Source organism: Molothrus aeneus, chromosome 9 (genome assembly GCF_037042795.1).
Source record: "Molothrus aeneus isolate 106 chromosome 9, BPBGC_Maene_1.0, whole genome shotgun sequence".
NCBI classification, from domain to species: Eukaryota; Metazoa; Chordata; class Aves; order Passeriformes; family Icteridae; genus Molothrus; species Molothrus aeneus.
The window spans coordinates 23,814,304-23,832,859 of record NC_089654.1 but is presented as its reverse complement, the minus strand read 5'-3'; the positions used below and the strand labels follow the sequence as shown (position 1 = coordinate 23,832,859).

The following is an 18,556-nucleotide window of genomic DNA, read 5'->3' as shown; positions in this document are numbered from 1 at the left end:
ACCCGTATTTTCCAATCCAAGCAAGAACAGCTGGCAATAAATGTAATGTTAGGACTAGCTCAGGAAAGCTCAGTTGTGTTTCCACAGTAATTTTTAAAAAATACTGACTATGCTGTTCTTTAAACCTGGCATCTTGACCTACTAGTTATGTGGAATTTTATTAAAGACAGCAGGATAAAAATAACCTCTAAATGGATGCTGCCCAACAAAGAAAAGCACAAAAACTCCAGTCACCTTTAACTCGTTTACCTTCCAGGACCTGACATAGCTCCATAGATAACCCTGACACTATTTTCAGTATAGAAAAATTCTGGTTTAGTAACAGAGAATGAGAATTTATTAGCTACAAAAAGGCATGCTCAGGAAATAATAAATGAATATTTAATATGTGTGGTGATTCAAGACATTGATATATTTTCATGTTAAGGGATGCCTTCAAAAGAAAACTTTTAATAGCAAACAGTAAAAAAGTAATACTTTTGTGGAATACCCTGGCACATCCATACAGTACCACATTTACTACACTGGCTGACAATATGTCAGCTTTGCAGCTGACCTGAGAACAAGTGAAAGGCAAAACATTTAAGATCAAATACATAATCCATCTGTGTATCTCCTCCAATCTTTATCTTGGATAAACAGATTTTCTCAAAACTAAGGCAATCTTAAATGTACAAGTGCACAAAAACTTCAAGATTGCCCTCCAATCCTCTCAGCCATTGACAGCCCTCTCCCTTAAAGGAAGTTAGACACCAAAACAAAGCTCTGCTGCCTCACTACCCACAACAAGGAACTTTGGGGAAGCACCAAGGGAGATACAGGCTAGAATTAAGGAGGAAGTTTTTCACAGAAAGAGTGGTCAAATACTGGAATCATCTACCCAGGGAGGTGGTGGAGTCACCATCCCTCGATGTGTTTAAAAAAAGAGTGGATGTGGCACTTGGTGCCATGATCTAGTTGAGGTGTTAGAACATGGGTTGGACTCAATGATCTTAAAGGTCTTTTCCAACCTAGAAATTCTGTGATTCTGTGATTTAAGAGGAGTCAGTTACTGGGAATTTGAGATACTGTCTTCATTGCTAAGCAGCAGATGGATAAAGAGCAAATCCATTAGATGGTACCATCAGAGGTGGCAGAAATAAAGCACAAGTAATACCTCATACTGTGTTTGTAGCAGGTTAGCTATGATGGGTACAGTGGAGTTCAGTGTTTTTAACACGTGCTCTCCAAGTCCTTATAGTAAGATATATGCCCAGACAGTCAAGGCCTTCCAAAACATAAGCCTTAAAGAAAAATGATTGATATTTAAATATTGAGGTCATTCAATAACTGTAAACTGGTTTTGTCAATACCATTCGTTTTATAAACTCCCAATCACATCAACATCACACAAAACACACATCTATGCACAAACATGACATACCTAAAAGTTTTAAAAAGCTTTTCATTATTAGGAGGTTTGAAAGGACACCACATGGTACACACAAGCCTTGCCAAAAACACACCCTGATTACATCTGGATATGATCCTAATTGCAAGCTGCATCTTAGAAATTATTTTCAATTCTCCATCTTGAAATTACATGCAAACCATACTCTGAAAGCACAGTAACAGCAGAAGGCTGAACACCAGTCAGGGAGAATATTATACCCTCCATTTATGATAATTAAATGGGTACTCAGTACATCATTGCCAATCATTTACAGGAGTCTCATTAGCTGCTCCCCATTCTCTATCAGAAACACATAGGCAATGCTGTTCTGAGATAAACTTACTTTCCAAGTAGAGAATATTCAAATAATTTCTGGCTTAGCAACACAAAACTCACCTGCAGTCCTCTACTGTTGGTTCTCCTCAGTTCAGGAGTGGCTCATCCAGAAGGGCTGCTGCCTACAATACCCAAATCCATCACCAAAACACATGGTACTCCTGGAAATTGGGAAGTTACTCTGTTCTGTATTCAGCTGAAGGGGAAACCTATGACCAGTCCAACCAGCTCAGATCTAGCAAATGTTATTAGCACAGAAGGAGGGAAGCAGATGGATACACGACTGTGTACAAGATACTGGATACAAGAATGTCCTCCCCAGGAAAGGTGCACCTTGAAGCTTTTGAGGCCCATCAAACACCAACAGGTCTGGAAGAAATCCAGCCTGGTTGAAGAGATGCAGCTCCATGGCCCAAGTCCAGCTGACCTGTGTAGCTCTGCTCCAGCAGGCCCAAACTGCCTCTGAACAGGATCTGCTGCCACCACTGCTCCACTGAGTGCTGCCAGGTGCTCCCAGTTAACCAGTAACCTCCTTTCCTGTTTTGAAAACTAATGGATTGGTTAGGAGCAAGCATCTGAGTAAATTTACAACTCCCAAGGTTAAATCTACTTGCAAGGCCTAAATATATTTATTAAAAAACAAAAAATTATTTCAAATTTAAATCTTAAGACCTAAAGACAGAGTCCATTCTAGTTCTATGTCAGAAAAGTCCACATGATGTTCAGCTGACTACAAATCAGTATCTGCTTTATGAATCATATATGGAAAAACGTGGGGGTTTAGCAGACCTTTACTAAACATAAACTGTAGAAAAGAATAACATGAATGCAGTTTCCCAGACTGCAGTCTCCCTTTCAGCAGTCAGACCAGACCTCATTATCTCCTGCAAAGGTTGAGGAAAAGGCTCCATAGCAATGGATTAACACATCCCACCTGAAGATCAAATCATAAGCCTAGAAAGGCCCTCAAAAGGTCATATAGCCCATTCCATCATCCTGATGTTATTTCTGACAATCATTTAGTTGCTTGTTTTTAAAGTCCTACCAAGTCACCTCCACAGCCCAAAGCAGCACCCCAGACACTGCCAAACCTTTCCCACATGGCATTATCCCTTGCCTTCAGGAACTGCTGCGTGCCTTGGGTTCACCCACTTCACTTCCTTCCTACCACCAAATCCCAGAGCAAAAATCACCAGCCTTGCTCAACCCACTGCTAGTTCTGCAACATGGGGAAGGGTAATGACTGTCCCTCAGAGGAGACATTCCCTGAATCTGAGGCACATTAAGCAAGGAGAAACAATGCCATCAAAAGATTCAACATGTGACTACATAGTTACCAGCTATTAACTCAGCATTTGTGTGTTACTCAGGCTGCACAAACCAATGCAGCCCGTGCACTTCACTTTGCAATCAACTATAGGAGGGATTTCATAGGCATTTGTTTTGTGTAGTATACCAGCATGTCCAAAACAAGTTTGAAAATAGAATAATTTTGGCACTGTGCTTCAGCATTTGACAATAAAGCAGGGAAGTGAGGTGAATCATGCTGCTTTAATACCAAATCTGAAATCCAAATGTCCAAGAGCATTTCCCATTATACACAAAAAATTTCCAGCACCTGAGTCCTTAAAGGCCCAAAGATCTTCATGTCTTTTGGATCTGTCCTTCCTGAAGACAAAACACTCTTGACCCACATCACCTAATTCTCCAGCATAGCAATTCTCAAATAATTATTTCAGGAATTAACACAATCAGTTATGCAGGACAGAAGATACATTTTTGTAACCATCTTTAATCAAAGAGTACAGAATTCTAACTGATCCTGAATGAGTATCCCCAAATCCTTAGCACATAACATAATGTCACAGGCAGACACAGCACTTTTTTTAGTGCTGACTTCTCACTGGCCACCTATGATGGAAGGGACCAAAATAGTCTGTAGTCATACCAGCAGCATCAGCAAGCACTTGACATCTTCATTAGAAACACACTGGAAATATTATTCTGGGTACTTGTAAGCATTAAAGATTATGTTAGTCCTTGATATCAAACCCAGAAAACAAGTACTCCAGCTGAAGTCAGAGCAAGCCACAATCCCCTACAGATGTCTTTGCCCCAAGCCCCATATCTCCTACCATGTACCTCAAAACAAAATAAATCTCTAAATTAAATAGTCATGGTATGTTCAAGCTGGGTGGAATACCTGCCAGACGTTCATGCCCTGGCATAATCTGTGAGACATGCTCATAAATTAAGGCCTGCTGTAATAATTCAGATGTATGTCAACAATGCATATTAAGGATTTTATCACTTCTTTTCTAGTTAAAGATTTCACATATACGTTCAACATTACACCTATCAATGGTATTAAGACAAATGAAAATCCTTCTAGATTTTTATTGCAAATTTACTCTGCATATTTTAATAATTGAATTTACAATCATTAACCAATATAGAAATCTCACTTTAAAAAAAATTGAAATAATATTTCCTTTATTTTTCTAGTAACTGGAGCAGCATGTTTGAGCTCTAAGAGCTGCTTCAGTTTTCACATTTTTGTACACTTTTGGTGGGTCTAGGTCTTTCTTTAATACTTATAAACGTGGTTTAAATCCTTTGAACACAATTCTTACCAACAGACTGGCTTTTTCCTGGGAATACCTGGCTGGATCAAGTCTCTCTGCTCACAAGTTTGGTTATGGCAATGTCATCAACAAGCATTTACACCACTTCAAGACAGACAACATCAACAGCCAGAAGTCTTGTCCCATTCTTCCTTCTCCATAGGTATAGAGGATTAGCATTTCCATTTTCAGTTATTATTAGGCTAGTTTGGAAAATCTGCCCTGAAGATCCCTCATAACAGCTCAAGTGTACCTTGAATTAAGAGCAGGAATGCCCAAAGGCCCTGCCAAAAGCAGTATTGTTTGCAGAAAGAACCAAAGCTGTCAAAGGTTGTTTGGGTTAAAAAAAGATTATCACACAGTCACAGCTGTTGGACACATGGCAATATCCACATGCTTTCTCCACACCATGGCCAGACCAACACAGGACATGGCAAATCAAATCCCAGGAGAATTTCACTGCAAAAGACAGCAGCACTATTTACAGGACTAGCATAAAACAAAGGGAAAAACTGGTTTTCCCAGCAGATTTATCAAAAATTAATTTATTCTTCATGTGTAGGGAAGTTAAGATGTGGTAAATAGCACAGATTATGGGGGGTCCAGGGGGCCCAAAACAGGCAGGCTCCAAACAAACTGCCCCTTGCCATAGCCTGACCAAATAGGAACAACTCTCAAGGCCTCATTAAATTAAGACATCAGGAAACACCAAAGTCTGAAGTAAAGATGCTTAATGCCTAAAACGCCTGTTTTTCTGTTTTCCAGAGAAAAAAGTAGTTTCCTTTAAGTAGTTCAAGAAATGTTCCCCACACTATTTTGGCAGAGTCAGTCTTAAAGGTTCCACACTCAAAATGAATTTCTCATTTTCTAACAGCTAGAGAGCAGCTCTCAGATAATTCAGCTGTACAACAAGCAGGGCCTGCAGACCCAAAACAGACAATGAATCAGAGGAGAGGATGGGGAGAAATAAAATAAAAATCAGCTTTACCCATACCACCATCAGACAAAGCAGAATACTGTTCAATGAGGCTGAGCACTAGAGGACACTTTCAGCACCAAAAACATGAAATAAAAAAAATGAGAGATAGACTGCTGATGTATTCAGGACATAGTAAGTACTTTCAGAAATATTATATTTGTTTTCCCTGAAGATGGAAGAGAATATTACTTCTAGCAGGACTCCTAAGTACCTCAAGGGTATCTCTGAGTGGAGCCCCATCAGTGAAATTCAGTTTGTCACCCACAGCTCTGTAACAAACCCAAGAGATTCAGACTCCTCAGCCTTCTGGTTCCTTATGATAATCCCTTGAGTGCAGAAGCCAGTGTGAATAATCCAAGAGAAGTCCGACTGGAATACAGAAAGAAGAGAAAGCACACCTAATGTCACTCCAAGAAGTTTATTCCACCCCAACTCACAGGATTACATTGATCTGACAAGTACCTGCTGATTTAACTCAGAGCAATTTAAATACCCAGCTTCAGAACACTCTTTAAGCCACTTCCCCCTCATTTGGTCATCTGGGAAGTCCCCAAGTTCACAACGAAAACTTTGTCTTAAATTCAAATGGGAAGAGTGGCAGTGGGCAGACAAGTGTAGAAATGTGGCCCAAGGGCAGGACTTGGAGCAGGGCTGCACAAGTGGCAGCTAGTGATGGCTCCTGTACAGCTGTAATGCTTCCAGCAATGCCCTGCCCAGTGCAACCACTCAAGGGCTCAGCAGGCACACACAAACAAAGCCACCAGCCCTCTACCCTGGAATCATGAGAAATGATGGCCCAGAGTCCTCACATCACTTCACAACAAACAATCTGTTATTCCTCTATTCTGTCCACAGCAGTTAGATGGAGAAATAAGATACCATATCCCTCCCTGAGCACAGGAAAACCTGTGTTTTCCCAAACACCACTGAAATCTATTACCTCCCTCATAATACATTAAAAAGTACAGAATCTAAGTATGCATCTCTGCTAATGATTTTAAGGGAAAAATCTGTGGGTTTATTCCCCTCCTGCCTGACAGCAGCTGTACAGTTTTTCCAGTAAGATGAGGACAATCCTCAAGTTTAAAGTAATGAAAGCAACAACTAGTGTCCTCCCACATATATTCCTTACAAATTATAGCTTCATTCTTTAACTGCTCTTCTACCAGCCTGCTGCTATGAGTGAATCTCTGCTACTGTTGTGAAGATGAAGAACCCTTAAACCTCTACAATCCCCAGCAGCTCCTCATCCAACAAAATCAGTTCCTACAGCAAATTATCCACTTTTCCTTCCCCAGTCACCATGCACTTGAACTGCAATTATTCTCCTTCTATACTCATTTTTGCTGGCTGAGCAGGGCAGGGAACATGCCAAGGTATTTATCCATCAAGTCACTGACTTCTCCCATCAACTCAACCTTTCTTTCTCCAATAGGAAATGCCCACAACAGCCAATGTGGCAAACTAAAAAAAGCAGGGAAGCTTCAGTTTCCAGATACATTGATTTAACAGATTTAAGTTGCTTAAATTAAAAGTTTGTGATACAATTCAGCTTATTTAGAGGCCAAATCATCTCACTGGACCAAGCTATGGTTACCTGTTATGACTTCTTAGGATAGAAGAAATGGATTTTACAAGTAACCAGAATATCACAGTATACCTTACACTGACTCCTTAAATAAAACAGCTAATTTACCAAGAAAATGTACCTTCTTACCATGCACTGAAATGAAGAAACTGAGGAAAAAACCCCTCCAACGCCCATACTCAGGGACAAGGGCAGCCTTCTCAAAATGCTTTGGTGCCCTCCCTCATTAACACTTCAGACAAGCATCACCTGGTTTTACTGCCACACCAGAACTTTCTCTTTTCCAATAAAGATTCAAACTACATAGGAATATGCAGGTTAGAACAAGAACTAATTGCTACAGGAATCATCCCTGCCATCAAAAATAAATAAATAAATAAATACAGCTGTAACTTTACTTACACTAACCTGCACTTCTAGGTCACTGGAACACTGTGGTGCAAGTAACCTCACAGCAGAGCACAAAGAGAGTGCAGTAAGAGTGCACTGTGTTCTGCAGCAAGGGGAGACTCTCAGTCCAGACTGGAAATAGGGGTATGGTTTGTGGACAGTGAGACCAGGTACATTCTATAAGGATGATATTCTATCTATAGCTACAGCCATATTTTAGGAAACAGGACACTATTTACTGGGGTTGTGGGTCAGTGGGCACTTGATTGATAATGAGCACTATCACTCCAAGCAGCAGTCCCACCCCACTCTTAACCATTAGTGCTTCAATCCTGGTGCACACAGCTTCACCCTTTTTGTCAGCACATCTGTAGTAACACAATGGACGGGATCAGGAAAGCAACTTGAACGAAACCCCATGGGTAAAAACCAAAACTAAAGCAGTTTTAACCTAGTGTGGTTCCCCAGTTCAGCTTCTTCAGACGTGGCCATAAACTCATAAACTTTTGCCATCACATCAGGGGTGAGGGAGAGTGAGAAACTTCCATCAAGAGCTGTTCAAGTTTAAAACCCACCTTTGTATGGCCAAGCTTTTGCCAAGTGCTAAGCAAGTCACGTTCTCTGGTTACTGCAGCCCTCTTCTCCCTGGCACATGTTCACCTTCCTGCCAGCCCCTCCAGCAGGAAAATATGCCCAGCACCTGCAAACCTGCACAGGCACTGCCATCCCTGGTGCTACCTCCCTATGGAGGAGCATGCCCAAATCCCAGCACAGAGACCAGCACACCACAGCTCAGGGGAAGTTCTGGAAGTGCTGCTTTACCCCTGGGCTCTGCCTGCTTCTCTCTCACCAGGCACATTCATTTGGATCACCCAGACATAATCACCTAACCAGCTAACTTTCACAAACTTATAATGGCAGCAATCAACTTCAGGACATTTCAACTTGTTTCCTTAGGAATCTAGGTTTAAAAAACAAAAAATTATCACAGGTGTGACAGTGACTTTAGCACAAGTTGTCCCTGAGTGACAGGAGGATGCTCAATAATTTGGATGCCCATGATAGGAAAAAGGGAACAAGTAATTGCTGCCCAGACACCTGAGGAGTATGGTGTGAGTCTTGGGGCTCTCAGCAAGATGTATTTCCTTCAGCAGAAAGCTCAGTGGGGAATTGCCTGACACTTTTTTGATTGTGATTCTTTTCGCTTCATAGGTCACCACAAAAAGCTTGTTGATCCTAAGTAAATAGCAGCCATCGTCAATCTTTGCCTTTTAAAATCATTATTCTCACCCTCAAAGAAGAATAAGAAGTGTTGCTCATATTAAATATTGGCAGAAATTCTAGTTATCAAATGGTGGAAACATCTTATATAGAGAAAAAAAGACAAAACTAGAAGGGAGACTTTATGCTCCCCAAAGAAAACATCAATGAGGTGTTTCCTGGAAGGCCAAAGCAGACCCCAAAGAAAAACATCTATGAGGTGTCTCCTGGAAGGCCAAAGCAGACCCCACTACATCTTGCTTAAAATTCAAGAGTAAACACTGTATGCAAGTAGCATTAATCATTTCAGAAAACAAAAAGCTGGAGGGAATACTTTCCAAGACTGATTTGGTCATGTTCAGATACCAAGACAAATCAAGAAAGCTGTGGAACAACTGGAGCAGGGCCTCCAGAGCAGTCAGGGCTGGAGCACTTGCATTTGGGACTGGAGGAGAGGCTGTGGAGCCAGGCTAGGTCAGTGTGAGGCAGGGAAGGCTCCAGGGCACCCACAGCTGCCACATGCCTCCAGGAAGGGGATTGAGAACATAGATCCAGCTCTCCATGTGGGAGCACAAGAGACAATGGGCATAAGATAAAACAGGAGAGGTTCAGACTGGATGTACAGAAAACCTTTTCCATCACAAGGATATTCAAGCTGCCCCAAAAGGCTGAAATGTCTCCATCCCTGGAGGTTCTCAAGCCCAGGGCACTTGGTCTGAGCCCAGAGCTGTCCCTGCTGCAAGCAGGAGGCTGGACAGGAGCCTCCTGAGGCCTCTCCTCCAGCCTTGTGACCCTGCCAACTCCAGAAGTCCATTGCAGGGACACAGGGTTCTCTATTAAGAGGTTACATTTACTAACTTTTTCCTTCATATACTCCCAAGATAATTAAATAACTGCCTTAGCCTTGCTGAGACTCATTCAAGCAGTATTCTGGTTGGTGCCTTTCCAGCACAGACAAGCATCACCTCTGCATCATTCTGACCAGGAATCAGTACCAGAACATGCTCACACACAGACTGCAATTACCTCTGCTCTAGCCTCCTCCTTCAACAGAGCAGAAACTCTGCAAAGAGGTGTGTCACAGGCTGGCAGACAGCAAAGGAGTAACCATGAAGAGACACAGCAGATGCACAAGTTAATGGAGCTACTGATGAGTCTTCAAAAAAGAGACCCACAATTTGAATTATTAAAGCAGTCAAACCTTTAATGAATTTGGTTATAGCCTCATCATAAGGCTACAGGAAACTACCTACTGGTTCATCAGCACTGGAATTTCTAAGCAGTGTTCAAGCCCTGTAATTCAAGCACTTTTTATTCTACATTTGTGCTTGTGCTAAAAGCCACAGTTCACCAGAGCAATGCCCCATTTAACTGGTAACTAAGCTCACATCTTTTTGAAATGTAGTTGAGACAATCATTTGTCAAACTGCTAAACTTTTGAATCCTAGTTAACTCCTTTTTGAACATTAACACATAAAATTGGCATTGAAGATCATTTCTCTGAAGTGAATAAACATGGACTAAAGCTCAACACTGGCTTATAAAATGGATGTCCTCACAAGTTTCTGTGCTATTGTGTCAGAAATCCTATCAGTGATATTTTGCTTAAAAGTGACTTTTTATATCTAGCAGGATACATGAAATGTCTAGTTTGAAATAAGTGCCCTGTGAGATTAATTTGATTTCTGGGGAGTACTTGTAGATTCCCCAAGCAGCACAAATAGCATGGATACAAATTTTCAGCCAGTGGCAATGAACAGATTCACCTGAACAGGGAGACTTGAACAATGTCCCTGTTTCCTAAAATATCTTTTAGGTTCTTGTCTCCTAAAAGAACCCTCTGAAAGGTCTACTCACCTTACCAGATGCAGTGCAAGTCTTTGAGAAGTGACTCAAACAATGATTCCAGTGAAGTATGTAGGAAACTAGATGGGAGAGAATATACTCCAATACCCTTGACAGATGACTTTGAAAAGGATAAAACTGGAAAGCAAAAATCCCAAAAATCTATTGCAACATAGGAAGATGACTTAAAAACAGACTTTCCTGCAACTTTTCAAAGACTCAGTACACGAAGCCTGACCTTATTTGCTCTTCCTGGAAGACTTCTGTAGGGGGCTCATGTGTTCCTCAGTTCTCACAGGTTGATTGAAGGGGCACAGTCCTTCAAGGATAGCATTTTAAAATAGCTGATTCACACACATATAGAAAGCAAGAATCCAGAAGTGGAAAAGTTAAGGTAGTCCAGCTAAAGGTCCATTCTTCCCCACTCATAATTTCAACAGCTTGATTCTTGCAGAGTCATTATTTCACTAGGCATTCAATCATTACATGTTCACCTTAGAAATCTGTCTAAAATCCAAATACACAGAAAAATGATTTCTTGCAGAAACTTTTCTGTCCCTCCTTAGTGTTAAGACAATGAAGACAGCACAGACTGCTTGCCTCATGTCTTCATTTGGCACAACATTTTGCTAAGCTGCCCTCTCACATTGTTACACTTTGGCCTATCCCTTCCTCATTACAGTTGGATTGAGCCTGTCCTGCCTCAGTAAAAAGGAGCATGCCCTCCTCCTTTAGACAGAGGACTAACAGAACTGGCTCTGAGAGTCTGAGGCACAATTCCCAGTTCCCTTTATGAGCTTGGGCTGCAGTAATCTGCAGCTGCATTTCTGCCCTATGCAAATCAAACAATTTAAATGTACATTCTGTGGATGCAAAAAGCCTTTCACAGCTTTTCAAGGAAACCTTCCCCAAGCACACCTTCTGCAGAGAGAACAAACCCAAATGGTCCTCAGAGGCAGAAGGAAGGTGATGAAAAGTTTAGAAGGGGGACTGTCCTGTTTTAGGAAGAGATGAGGCTCTTGGTGACAGAGACACTGACTGTAACACATTAGTTATGTGCACACACTCCAGTCCTGTTGCTTTGGCACAACATAAACAAAGCAGCCAGGAAAAAGCAGGAACAACCCAGGATGAGCTGAAGTGTGAGAGGAACAAAGAGAGGAGAAACTGGTGATTCCTGCCCACAGCTTGCAGGAAGGATTTCCAGCTTGGCACAGCAAAGTACTATGGAAGAGCCTGGTGGTGCAGGAAGGTGACAGGAGCAGGGACACGTGTAACATGGTACAGTCTCCCACAGCCCAAAGGACACGTGCACTCACAGGAGGGAACACGGAGCCAGATGTCACAGTATTATTAAGACATGTCCTACAATAAAAAAGCAAGTCTTTTGCTGATAGAAGAGTGCTAATAATAAAACATTTAAAAGCTTTGTCATGATGTAAGAGGAAAGAAAGAAGGAAGAAGTTTCATGACAGCATAGGTATACTCATCTGGAAGAGCAAAAGGTCATAAATTCACTATTAAATAAAAAAATATTACATTTTTTTCTTTTTTGAAGAAATCAACCTGAGGTAGGATCTGGGATAACAGAAGGAAGCAGAGGTAAAAGACAAGATGAGGAAGAAGGGAGGAATTTGGAGAGCCAGCAAGGAGAGACTGTCAAAGTGTTTCAGAACTCTGTATAGAAAATGCTTTAGAAATGTAAAATCCTCATTGGATTCACTCCTTCTAAATCCCTCCCAAGCCCTGAACTCCTCAGTAGGAACGTGCATGCCCTTTTGGCATACCTACTCCTTTTCCATGAGGTGTTCTGGAAGCATCAAGGGTGACACAACACGATCACGAACCTGGACAGTGAGTACTTTACAGCTGCTGAAAAGCCATTTGTAGCTCACGACGCTGCTCTCCAAAGCCACTAGAGAACGAGCATTTGGGTGTAAATTCACCCCAGAGCCTATCAAAGTTCTGCTCGTATCACCGTGAGCTATCTCGTGCTCTCGACTTGAGGGACTGGGGAACGGTTCAGTTTGAAAGCACAGCCCTAGCAGCCTCACTCCTCTCCCAAGCCCTCCGCTGCCCGTGCCCGGCACAGACCGGCTGTGCCAGCCGTGACTGAGGACTTCCAGCTGATGGCGAAGGCTGAGACACGATTCCAGCTACTCCCGTTCTCCCAGAGCACCTCCCGGGGCTGCGAGCGCTGCTCCCGCTCCGCAGCCGGGGTCAAACCTGGGTTCGCTCCGCAGCGCTGGGTTACCGGGCCACCCCCTCGGAAAGCGATGGGGAATTCCGCCAGGGAAGCCGCTGGACTCTCCCACCCTCCCCGCGGCTCCACGGCACCGGCGTGACCTTGCTGGGGAGCCCGGGGCCATGCGGCAGCCGAGCCCGGCCGCCCGCGGGGCTCGGGAGCGCGGGGGCCGGGTCCCGCACACCGGCCCGGGCACGGCCCAGCGCCCCTCAGAGCCGCTGCGAGGCCCGAGGGCTCCGGGTCCGCCCTCTCCCCGCCGTTCCCGGGCCGCCCGGCCGCGGCCTCGCCTGCCCGCCGCGCCCCGGAGAGACTCACCGGAGATACTGCGCGCACAGCAGGCTCATCCTCCGCCGCTCGCCGCCCGTCCCGCCGCGGCTCTCACAGCCCGGGCCGGCCCGCCGCCCCCGCGCCACCGCCGCCGCCGCCTCCCGCCGCCGCCATCTTCCCGTGCAGGGCCCGCGGGGAGGAAGAGGTGGGGTGTTCCCGCTCTGCGCTCCGGCCGGGCAGGCCCGCCCGCGCCCCGCCGGCCCCGCCGCTCCGGCCCCTCGGCGGCCCGGGCAGCCCCGGCTCCGCCGCTCCGGCACCGGCGGCGTCCGCTCGCCGCTCGCCCGCCCCGCCGAGCCGCTGCGGCCCTCCCGCCGCGCCGGCCGCGCTTCCGGGCCGGACCCCGCCCCCGCCGGCACTTCCGGCGGCGCCACCGGCAAACCCTTCCCCCGCCCGCTGCCATGGCAACCGAGGGGGCGGTGGGGCGTCGCCATGGCAACCGCGGCGCATCCAGGGGCCTGCATCCGCCGCCCGAGCCGCGCCGCCACCGCCGGCTTTGTCACCGCTCCCCTCGGAGGGGCCGCTCACAGGGAGGCCCTTGGGGCTAGCGGGGGCCCCGCCACAGAATTACAGGAACACAGAACGGGGCAGGTTGGAAGGGATCACAGTGGGTCATTGGGTCCCCCCTCTCTGCTCAAGCAGAGTCATCCCAGAGCACATGGCACAGGATTGTGTCCTGACAGGTCTGGAATATCTCCAAGTGAGAGACTCCACAGCCTCTCTGGTCTCTGTTCCAGTGCTCAGTCACTGCACAGGAAAGAAGTTCTTGGTCATGCTCAGGTGGAACTTCTTGGGCATCCATTTCTGCCCATGGTCCCTTGTCCCATTGCTGGGCCCCAGGGAGCAGAGCCTGGTCCTTGCTCTGAGCCCTCCCTGCAGGCAGGGACACAGGGGGATGAGGGCCCCTCTCACTGGGTCTGCTCTGGAGGCTGAACAGCCACAGGTCCCTCAAGAGAGCTGCTCCACGCCCTTCCTCATCTCCTCAGCCTCCTCTGGACCTGCTCCAGGAGCTCCAGGTCTCTCCTGTCTTGAGACAATTAGGTCACACTGAAGTTTATTTTCTCCAGGCTGAACAACCCCAATTCTTCCAGCCTTTCCTCATAACAAAACTGTTCCATCCCTCTGATCATCTTGGTAGCCTTGTCTGGACTCACTCCAGCAGCTCCATGTTCTTCCTGTGCTGGGACTCTGGAGCTGGACATAGCTCCCCTCAGCATGGAGCCAGGACCTGGGCACATCAGGCAGTAACCTTGCACCTGGGTGCAACATTCTATCACTACTCAATATTTACAGTATTTCCACTACTTATCCCATGTGGTCCCACCTCCCATGCTGACTTGATTTGTGCTCCAATTTTTTTTTTTTTCATGGCAGGAAAAATCCCACTGAGTTCAGTGCCCATTTGAGCAAATGAGCCAGCCTGAAGAAATGAGGCAGAGGAAAATTTGGGCTCAGATGAGCACGAGGTGTCTGGCTAATAAAAATTGTGTCATTTGAGTCTGTAAGTGACCTGAGGACAAAATGAAAGATCATGTTTCAAAAATAAGTCCCCCACATTTTTTTCAGGTTGAAAATATATATTGAAAATATATTCAGGTGTGGATATTTTCATGGGCAGAGGTGGCACTGGACTGTCCTCTGTCTCTGTGCCAAACTTTGGCTTTTATGTCATTGAGACATCAAATTCTCCTGCTGCTCAGCATGAAAACCTGGCATCAAGCAAAGATGAGTGAACAGCTCAACAGCTGAATGATGAAACATCAAATTCTCTGCAGCTTTGGTGATTATTTCAATCTAAATGTTGTGATGTGGGGAATTAGCATTCAACAGCATTCAAAAGAAGAAACAAAGCATGAAGATACCTAAACAATCCTAATTTTGTCCTCTATTCTTCCTGATTGGTAATGTTATCATGAGTAAAGTGTATTTGTTACCATCCCAGATTATCCTACTTAGATTTTGAATTGTTAGTGACAAAAGCCTCATCTTACCCTAATAATAATCTCTTTTCCCCAAATATAACCTTTATATAAAACTTCAGGAATTTCAACTGTGTAGAGGTTTGTTAAGCCTTCATTATTTCCTTGCAAATATCACCCAGAAGAAAGAAAAAATTATAAAATAGGCCTCATTTCTTAGAGAAATTCCTTCTAATCCTCATAATTCATAAAGTAACAAATTTCCTTTTAATTTTTTGAGAATAAGTGCTGCACATTCTGAGCAGAAGTACCCTTTCACACTGACTAAAAGCTAGCTCACTTTTGGAAGGGAACCAGGGATCCATGCTGAGTGCCTCAGCCTCACTGCCCATCCCAGGAACCCAGCCACAATCCCACCTGCACAGACTGATCCAAGCTGTAACCTCAGAAACATTAAGAGGGCTGCCAAGATAATTGCACCTGTGGCCAGCTGGTGTTGCTGAGCGTGGGCAAGAGAGAAGCTGGTTCCCAGGCTGACCTTCCCCAGGAGATTGCCTCAAATGTCAGGCCAGGGTCCCAGAAACACTGCACAGCACTTGGGGTCAGTTCACAGTCCTCAGCCTCTATAGATCTCCAGCTTTATCTCATGGCACCCTTGGGCATCTTCTTCCAGTGCGTGATGAACCAAGCCCTGAGAAACCAAGCCCTGAGAAGAGCTCCCCAGGCTACTCATAATTTTTCAAACCTCAGTTTTAAGTCATGTCTTTCACTGGCTGCTTTTCAGCCTTGTTTACTCCCTCTTTGTTTGAATGTCTGCTCCTACAAAGGGTCATCCAAAATGGAAGATTCCTCCCTTTGGGCCAGGCTGTCCCACCCCATGTGGCCTCAGACCTGGTCACTGTGGGTTTGGCAGCTCCCTCCATCTCAACAAGGCTCCCAGCACAGCAGCTACTCCCAAGTGCTTCCATTTATTGTCCTATGCTGTTGTTCCATGAGCAACTGGGTCAGCTTGGCCTGCCTGGCCTGGCCCAATCTGCCAGCTCAGTCTGGCTTCTTTATATTTGCAAATCCTTTCCCTCCCATAGGCTGGGTTTGCAAGCCTGAGTTTTGGCTAGATACATTCAGATTGTATCTCAAAAATGGGTATAAACTAAAAATCTGCCTTTCTGGGAACCAGGGGTTTTATTCCAACTGGGCTATCAGGTGAGCACTCCCTTATTCAAGATTTTTTGCTTCTTCTCAAGGAGAGGCCTCTTTCTTTTATTTTTCTTTTCAAGTGCATTGTTGCATTACAAAAATTTCTTAGAGTCATAGGGCTGGCATGTGGGGAGCAGAACTGAATGTGCTTCTCAACCCTCATCAGAAAAGGCTCCAAAATGTGCCAGGATGGGTTCACAAATGGTTTAAGCCCCTCTAATTGTCCTTTTCTCTGATAGATTTGAGTTCTTTCGAAGAGTTTGCAGACTGTTAGTTTGAAAGCCTTAAGCTGCTCCCAAGAGGAGGGACAAGGTGAGAGGCAGTGCAGGGAGCACTGAGGGGTCCCCATCCTTCACCCCATGAACACAGCCATGACCTTCCTGCCTTCTGCTGCACGGCCCCCTGCTCTTGAGGCCTGGCTGTGCAGATGGTGAAGAGCTGGACAAATCCATGTGCAGAAATACCCTTGGTGTGAGCCTCAGGCCATGTTCCAGGTGTGCTTAACAGGTCTCAAGTCCCATAGACAATGATTTTGCAGTGCTGATATGAGCTCCCTGTGTAGGCAGGTCCCTGTGTTTGTCCATGCTGCTGTCTCCCTCAGGGAATAAACCCCAGCTAATCATCCTTCTGCCCCCTCTGTGTCCTGCTGTGCCAGCTCTGCAGGTGGCAGATGGCTGCTTGCCACCATGGGCTGGGCTGGAGCTCAAATCCACTGGGGGTCTCGGGGTGCTCCAGCACTGCACAACAACCCCAGGGAGGCGGCAGGGAACATGTGGCTCCTGCAGCTGGGGCTGCTGTCTTCAGCCACGGGAAACCTGCACCTACATGTTCAGGGAAAGCAGCAAGTGAAAGAAAATACACGCTGGGTTAGGAAAAACTGAGGGAGAAAAGGTGAAATAACCAGTGCACAGCCTTGCAGGCATCACTCCCGCACCAAAACCTGCTGCCGCTCCCCAGCCGGCAGCGTTGCTAAGTGACAGCTGATTTACCACATCACTCACCATCCAGCAGGAAAGCCAGGGAAGAGCTACAGACTCTGCCAGAGGCTGCCCAGACCTCATCCTCACATGGCCTGGCAGTGCTGGGTTCCACCTTGTCCCCACCATGGCCAGGCAGTGTGTAACCTACGTCTGGACAGGTGATCTTGATCTTTCAGTGGTGTTTAAGGTCAAACTCTCAGTGTGAAACAAAGCAGGCAGAGAGATTCAGCTGCATGGCAGGAGCTGTCAGGAGCAGTGGGATGTGTTTGGCATCACCAGGCAGTGGGAGAATTTGGCCACCAGCAGTTTTGTCCACTTGTGCCTTCTGCAACAGCAGCGCTTAATGCTCCTACAGCTGCAGGTTGTATAAGCTGCAGAAGGGAAAACATGCTCCCCTGCAAAATTTCCCATGCAAAATTGGCAGGGAATGGGGTCAGGATTAATAAAAAAAATCAGCTGTCTCACCTCAACTTCAGCCTCTTCTATTTAAAAGGAACCAGTGAAGAATCTTCTCATAAAGGGCACACCCCCATATTTCATATCAGGGCAGTTGTACCTCCTCCAAGGGAAGGGGGTAGGACACCATCCTGAGTGGGAATGTGCAGGAGATGAACACTGATTTCCTAGGTTCATTCCCTAGTGGTCTTGCTCCTTCATATCACTCAGGCTGATGAGTATGCCAGCACCTGGCTGACCTGGGAGGGAAAAAATTTTCGAGCAAAAGATTGTTAATAATTAATCTTAGCAGGACATGGAGAAACACAGCACAGTGCTGTGGGTAGGGCTAAAAGCCTCTGCCATGAAAAGGCAGAAATTAATGTCTGGGGAGTGTCCTCTTAAGGACAGAGGAGGAAGACAGATGAAGGTAGCAAGGGAGACCTGTTGGTGGCAAAAAACTCCCTGCTGAGAGAAAAATCTGTATGTAGGAGCCAGAGATAAGGCAGGACAGCCTTCAGGAAGGGGCTGAAGGCAGCTGCATGCAGCTCTTCTTAGTGGCTGCAGGCAGAGAGGGCTCTGCTGACTCTTGCTCAGGGCAAGGAGCTTCTTTAGTGAAGAACAACAATGCTGCAGTCCTACAAATGAGACATTTAGAGAATTAGACAGCTGGGTAGTCTGGTACTAGTTTGCCTTGCAGTAAAGTCTGGTTTTTGGTGAATGCATAGCATCTATTTAATGTTGGTCTCTTTCAGGCAATGAAATTGATGTGTTGGGTGAAGCTGAAGCCCCACAAGTTATTTTCCCTAATGGGCTGCAGCAATGTTGTGCTGGGGCTGGAGCAGCTGGGAGACCTATGCAGGGACTGCCTGAGCAGCAGGGGGAACACATGTTGCTGCTCATGAGCACTGACTTGTGCAGATCACAGAATCAGTTAAGCTGCAAAAGACCTCTGAGGCCATCAAGTCCAATCTATGACTAATTACCACCTTGTCAGCTACA

The 18,556-nt window shown here is 45.6% G+C and overlaps 1 protein-coding gene across 3 annotated transcripts in view; it reads right to left on the bottom strand.

The window, feature by feature from the left end:
* SMG7 (SMG7 nonsense mediated mRNA decay factor) overlaps positions 1-13,083 on the bottom strand; it is a 50,031-nt gene extending 36,948 nt beyond the window's left edge. For all 3 annotated transcript variants that reach the window (XM_066555387.1, XM_066555389.1, XM_066555388.1), the window contains exon 1: positions 13,015-13,083. In XM_066555387.1, coding sequence (XP_066411484.1) covers positions 13,015-13,043 — 29 coding nt within the window. In that variant the 5' untranslated portion in view covers positions 13,044-13,083. The remainder of the gene's footprint in view (positions 1-13,014) is intronic.
* Between the last annotated feature and the right edge of the window lie 5,473 nt (positions 13,084-18,556).